The 6,405-nt window shown below is 32.9% G+C and overlaps 1 protein-coding gene across 1 annotated transcript; it reads right to left on the bottom strand.

The window, feature by feature from the left end:
- Positions 1-753: 753 nt before the first annotated feature.
- LOC114379294 (lysine histidine transporter-like 8) lies at positions 754-5,087 on the bottom strand. Its single transcript, XM_028337930.1, has 5 exons — positions 4,673-5,087; positions 3,603-3,736; positions 2,483-2,928; positions 1,565-1,696; positions 754-1,442 (listed from the first exon to the last, which is right to left on the bottom strand). Exons 1-5 carry the CDS (start codon positions 4,996-4,998, stop codon positions 957-959), a joined length of 1,524 nt encoding a protein of 507 aa, XP_028193731.1. The 5' UTR covers positions 4,999-5,087; the 3' UTR covers positions 754-956.
- Between the last annotated feature and the right edge of the window lie 1,318 nt (positions 5,088-6,405).

The following is a 6,405-nucleotide window of genomic DNA, read 5'->3' as shown; positions in this document are numbered from 1 at the left end:
TTAAAATTGGCTGGAAATATTTATAATTGTTTAATAATTTTATATTTGTTAGATAGTATGTGACTTAACAATTCTTTTCCTTTCTATATCCGTTTTGAAATTAAGCTGTATGTCTTAAAAGTAATGTTATTCTTACATAAGTTTTTTATATACTTTTTTTTATGTTTTTTTTTTCCTTCTCTATGTCACGTATCTGCTTCTAGAATTTTTCATGTCCTACTGGAGGACCCCTCCCCCACCTACCAAAACAAAAAGATAGAGAAATACACGATAAAAGCAGACCAAAAGAAAAGGAGAACGATATATAGAGTCGCAAAAAATAGCAGTAAAGTGAGAAAATTTTCTGGGGGGCCCCTTGCAAGTATATATGTTTAGGAAAACTTCAAAAAGGAAAGAGCGACTGAGACAGTGGAAGATCAACGGAAAGACATTAATTGAACACAAATATATATGTTTAACGTGTGGAGAAGAAAATGTAATAAACTACTGATAACATACTTTAGGAAAGAAAAATGTTTGGTGCACATTAAAGTGTGTCTAAACCTAGAAAAAGTTAAAAGAAATAGAACAAAGAAAAATTATAACTATGATACGTAATTATAATATGATAAGGATAGAGATAAAGTGTATCAATTGAATGTTTGTATACATTAACGGAGTGTCATGATGAAATACAACTCGATCGTTAGAAAATCAAAATTGTGACAAGAAAATAAAAATAAAAAATTGCATTGTGGAGGGGAGAAAAAGTTATAGTTTGTAAAACTTCACGTTATATATACTTTTTGTCTATTTGATTGATTATATGCATAGATGAACATATTAACAAGTGACATAACAGCAGAGCATCTCAAACAATAGCATGATAACATGTTCAAAAATGATTTTCTGTATATCACTAACAGGAAATTAGAATAAATTATTGCTAATTTACTGTTTGCTGATATATGGCATTGTTATGGTCTGAAGAAGTTAGCATCAAGGCCATTGAGAGCTAGAGTCCGAATAGCTGCAGCTACCAAAAGAGCACTGAGAAGCATCCCTACAGAACCGAGTGCAACGTTGAAGCAGCAAATTATACCTCTTGGACGAGGTTTCTTGAGGGATAACCACATGAAACAGGGGTATGCATATGTGATAGGCACAAGGGTCATGCTTCCAAGTAGTGTTGATAGTCTTGGAAGGAAAGGGAACGTGACTGAGATAAAAAATGTCAGCCCCCCGAAGAATAATCTTATGCATGTTCTCACTAATGGTGAACATCTCTGATTCTTTATGCTCGTGTATCTTATCTCCAGGTTGTCAAAAACAGGCATCGCATATATTTGAAAGCTGGTTAAACAATGTATTATTACTAGAACATATATGGCACCCATAGAGAATTTTGTGATTTGCCTCTTGTGGAATTCTGGAAACGAATATAACAATCCTCCATCGTTAATCTGGAATACATGAATATAAATTGATTAGTTAATTAATTAAAGGAAAAAATATCATCAGTTAATTATCTGGAATGCCGATTAATATATAGATTTTTTTTTTTTTAATTATAGGAGGTGCTTGCCTGGTTTCCATAGGCCCAGAATCCGGCAATTGCGAGGGGAAACACGCACATGGAAATGAGTACATATGACATGCTCACTCCTCTTCGCATTGGTATTTTGGATGTTTGTTCCAAATTTGAAGGCAGCGTCCCCTGCAAAACCAACATCCAAAACACTGCTCTTTAGATTAGGCTATGCTATCAACCTAGTTTCAAGAAATGAATGAAGGCTTTGATAGTTTTTTATTTATAGAAAAGGCATTGATAGTCAGAAAATATTAACAACTTAATTAGTAAAATTTTATATTTTTTAGAAAAGGCATTGACAGTTAGAAAAGGCATCCAGAAAAGGCTTTGACACTGCTCTCTAACACACATTGGTTTTATATTTTTCATGATTAGTTACATTTTATAACTTTTTTAAAATGTTGTCATTTTCTTTTTAACGAGTTTAACTTAATTATAATTTTAAATAGATTTTAATGAATAAACAATAACAGAAATTGTGCTACAAGAAATATTATAGAGAATATGTTTCCCACGTTAGTTATGTTTTTATAAGGAGATATAAAATTGATGGAATAATTAAATAAAAAAAGAGAAGGAGAGAGCATGATTAATGCTCAAATTGCACAATTATATTGTAACATGAACTTTATATTGACATATCACATAGTATCAAACATGCACTTAATTAGTACTATATTTATAAGAACCAAGGTTTTAAAAAAACAGTTCATGATCGTGGTTTGGAAAACAAGATTTTCTAATTGTCCACTATTACAATGCGGTGGCAATTGCCGTTATATCAACAAACACGACAAAATTATAATGCGAGTGTGACCGATATTTAAAAACCTTAATAAGAACCTTGCTCATGCATCATGTATATACACGAGGTGATATGTGTTTAAGTGCATGTGAAATTGAAATACTTGCCTGTATTTCGAGCAAAACATTATGCCCTCTGAAGGCTAGGACAATGATTCCAATGGCATTGAGAACGTCACTGATCTTAGCAACTGGTGTGTGTTCTTGGGACAGGGATGAGCTATAGGATACGTTGTTAGGCTTACCCTTCTTAACAGAGAGAACCCAAAAGAGGGTGCAATAAGTGATAGAGGTAACCGCGCCGACGAGAGAAACCATGGCCATTGAGTTGAGGTTGGGCAACTGTGCAATAAGAATGGCGACACAGGTAAACACCAAGAACCACTCAGCCCCGCTAAGTGCATGGGCATTACATGTTTTCCCATTATCGTTTTCGCAAAGCGTCTTGAATAATTGTTTCATGGTCCCACCTCCGGTGATGATTAGCATGACGCATGTGCCTCCTGAAAGGTACATTACGGGGAATAATGCTCCCACCTTCCCTAACTTTTTTCCTAATCATAGTAACAATGTTAGTGCCCCTTTAATAAGAAACCAAAAACTAGGTGGACAAAACAAAATTAATAATTAAAAGATATATAACTTTTTTAAAAAATAAATGAGGAATAATAAGTCCCACAATTCTTTCAAATTTTCATTCCTATACTTAATCTTGACTCCTTCAAACACAACTTATTTCTACTATTCTTATTTGGCTTCTCTCTGTTATATTTCTTAGTCACCAATCAAAAGTGAGCCTTTTAATTAATTCTTTTTTGACTGACCCTGCACGACAAAAAATTAAATTCTACGTGTCTTTAAGTTAACATTTGTTATCTTTTCCCAATGTCGAAAGTCTTGCCTCGGGTAATAAAATTAAATATAATACTACAACTAACCAATGTTGACATTTTACATTAAAAAAATCTACGCTTTCTGTAGAAAAAAAACGAACTGATGGGATATTGTGCATGCCAATCATAGTAGAGCCTGTATCTAAAGTGTGTATACATATAAGAAAAGATAATGCAGTGGCATAGCGTAATTTAATTGTGGCCGTTGATGAAGAGCGGAAAATAAATAAAAAAAATGTAGAAAGCACTTTCGAAACAAACAAAAAAGGAAGAAAATAATCATCAAATGTGAACTTGGTGAAGATGAACACTGAATTGGTTTAATTTGTGCTTACCGAAGGCAGCCATAGCAAGGAAGAGGTATCTGCTGTGACGAATTCCAGGGACGTATTCGTGAAGCTGAACAAGAAGAAATATAGCATAGAGCTGCCAAACAAATGCTAGTGACAAACATACTGTACCCCATGCCCTGCAAATCATTGATATTATTCAGTACTACATATAAAAACTATACATGTCACTATAAACTATTGAGAGTATGCATGAAATGAGAATCTCTCTCTCTCACACACACACACAGCCCAGAACATGAATGATGTAGACCGTACGTAGGCCCAGCCTTAGACTTTCGCGTAGACTAAGGTTTATTTATTTGCTTCTATATACTTGGCTTAATTTGTATGTATGCAAGTCATGATTCGTAATTGTTCATCTATCTGATAGTGAAAATTAGATAAGTAGAGATTTCCAAAAAGATTTTGATTTTGAGTGCAGCAGCCAGCAGGTGCATGCATGTGTTGTCTTCCTTATACACGAGACTTAGACTACCTACCTACCGAAGAAGAATGACTATCAGAGTTAAAACTTAATTAGACCTATTCTGGTTTGATTTTTCAACAAAATAGAAGCATCTGTATGCAGAAATATTTGAGAGATTAATAATATAAAATTAACTAGAAGCAATTAATCTCCCAATGAATCCTTGACAGATATATACGTATACAATACTACAACTAGAGATCAATGGAATTGGAAGGAGAGGTTGATTGATTGTGTCCGGGCTGAAAATTAAACAGGTATCACTATCTAAGCTGTAACTAATTAGATGTTTCTTAAATATAAAATTTGAGTTCTGTTCTATATTTGATGAGTATTCAAGACTTGATTCATCTTAAAAAAATGTATTTTATGACAAAAACTTTAAAATAAAACAATAAGTATATTTTTAAATAATAGTAATAATTGCCTCAGCCGAATATATACAAAATCCTATATTTTTAATGAAATAACTTCAAAAAAAAAAAAGACTTGATTTAATTTATTAAATAAATGAAATTAATATGCTGGCAAGGTTCCCATGATATTCCAAGTTCCAGCACGTGATAGTGCAAAGTAAGGTACGTACCAACCAAGAGTAGCGAAGGCAACGGGAAGCATGAGAGCCTGGAATCCAATGTTGGAATTAAGAATATGGAAGGCTGCATAATAGGCATTTCCATTTCTGGATTCAGTGATTGGAAGCCACGCATCTTTTGGATGATGCTGCTCCTGCTGATGCTGTGAAGTGGGTGATGGATCAGATTCTGATGCAGAACAAGTGTGACCATTGGGTAGGAGAGGATCAATGTGTATCAACAGAGGAGAAAGTGGGGGTTTGAAGGTGGCATCCGAGAAATTCAACAGAGCTATTTCTGATCTGAAATATTGAGCTTCTTCAGCCACTTCTTCCATGTGTATTCTTCCCTTCTTAATTACTATTAGTGGATCTGTGGAAGGAATTAATGAACGAAACCAATTTCAGCTGCAAATGATTTATTTGCTTAGCGACTGCTTTACGTTTTAGCTTTTATACACCATAAACATGGATTTTAGTCCTAACGTGTGGATTCCACACTAAGCATGACATCACCTTGCTCATCTCACCACCTGACATGACATGACATGGTCACAAGACGCTTGACAATCTAGATTTTTTTTTTCGAGATTGTTGACTGAAAATGAATCGCCAAACTCATCATATATATGTGATTATATCAATGTGCAAAAGTATCAACATTATAACATGATTCACATGTAATCTTATTTTTTAAATAAAGATTAAGGTTCTATTTATTTGTGTATATAAAACAATATTAACTCTATAAATTGATCTTAACATGTCAAGAGATCTTAAGTTCATTCGATTTAATATTAAGCTGAACGAAAATATATTTTCATATACTTTTTTTTGAAAAGTAAAAATTCATGATTTTTTATTCAAGGTCTGTTTGGAATCTCTCAACGATAAATCAAACAAACACACGTATTCCTTAATCCCAGCTATAATATACTTGACAAAAGGAAGACCGAGTAAGATCAAAGAAACTAGCAGATTGATCACTAAATAGGTACAAATTAAATAGGTGCAAATTCTGACATTATCACAAACCACTTGCTAGCGGAGTTCACCAAATATCAATGTAAAAAAGATTTATAATGTTTATAAATCTATTTTTACATTGATACTTTTTAAAATTAAATTCTGCATGCATACATTGTCGGTAGTTATGCATTAACCTTTTGTTTCATTAAAAGTCATGAAAATAAAAAATAAATTAAGGCTTGCTCTGTTCTTTGTCAAGATTAAACAGTTGTTTTTCAAAAGTTTTGCCATATTGACTTGAACGTTCTGACAATTAGGGTCAGTTGAATTACAAATCTTGGATGGGTAGAATCATTTATATTTTAAATTTTTGCATTGCAGAAAAAGAAGCTACCAAACAAGTTCGACGTTGTTCCGAGAGTTGAATTCCATTGCGGTTGGCTGCAAGGTTAAACGAAAAAAAAAAAAGAAGAAGTAGGGTAAAAAGGAAACAACTTTTTTCCTCAACTTATGGATCTTTGCTGTTGGTGTTGGTCATACACAGCCACGTCAATATTCCTTTCTCCATTCTGGCGTTTACCTTTGTAACTAGACTCACCCAAGGAACTTGTGGTTAATTAACTAAGGCCATCTTAATGGAAGATGTTTAATGAATTTCTTAAGATAAAATTTTATTTATTTATTTATTTATTTGTTGTTGTTGAAATAAGTTTAATTGATATTGTGAATTTTTTAAGTTTTTGGATGAATATGTTATATAAATAATCTAAAGTTTT

The sequence above is a fragment of the Glycine soja genome, chromosome 12 (assembly GCF_004193775.1).
Source record: "Glycine soja cultivar W05 chromosome 12, ASM419377v2, whole genome shotgun sequence".
NCBI lineage: Eukaryota > Viridiplantae > Streptophyta > Magnoliopsida > Fabales > Fabaceae > Glycine > Glycine soja.
This window is presented reverse-complemented; position numbering and strand designations above follow the sequence as displayed.

Coding starts and splice junctions, on each gene's coding strand:
- LOC114379294 (XM_028337930.1), bottom strand. CDS start 4,998: ATGGAAGAAGTGGCTGAAGAAGCTCAATATTTCAGATCAGAAATAGCT. Junction 3,737..4,672: donor GCCTTCGCTACTCTTGGTTG/GTACGTACCTTA, acceptor AATGATTTGCAG/GGCATGGGGTACAGTATGTT. Junction 1,697..2,482: donor ATGTTTTGCTCGAAATACAG/GCAAGTATTTCA, acceptor TTGGTTTTGCAG/GGGACGCTGCCTTCAAATTT.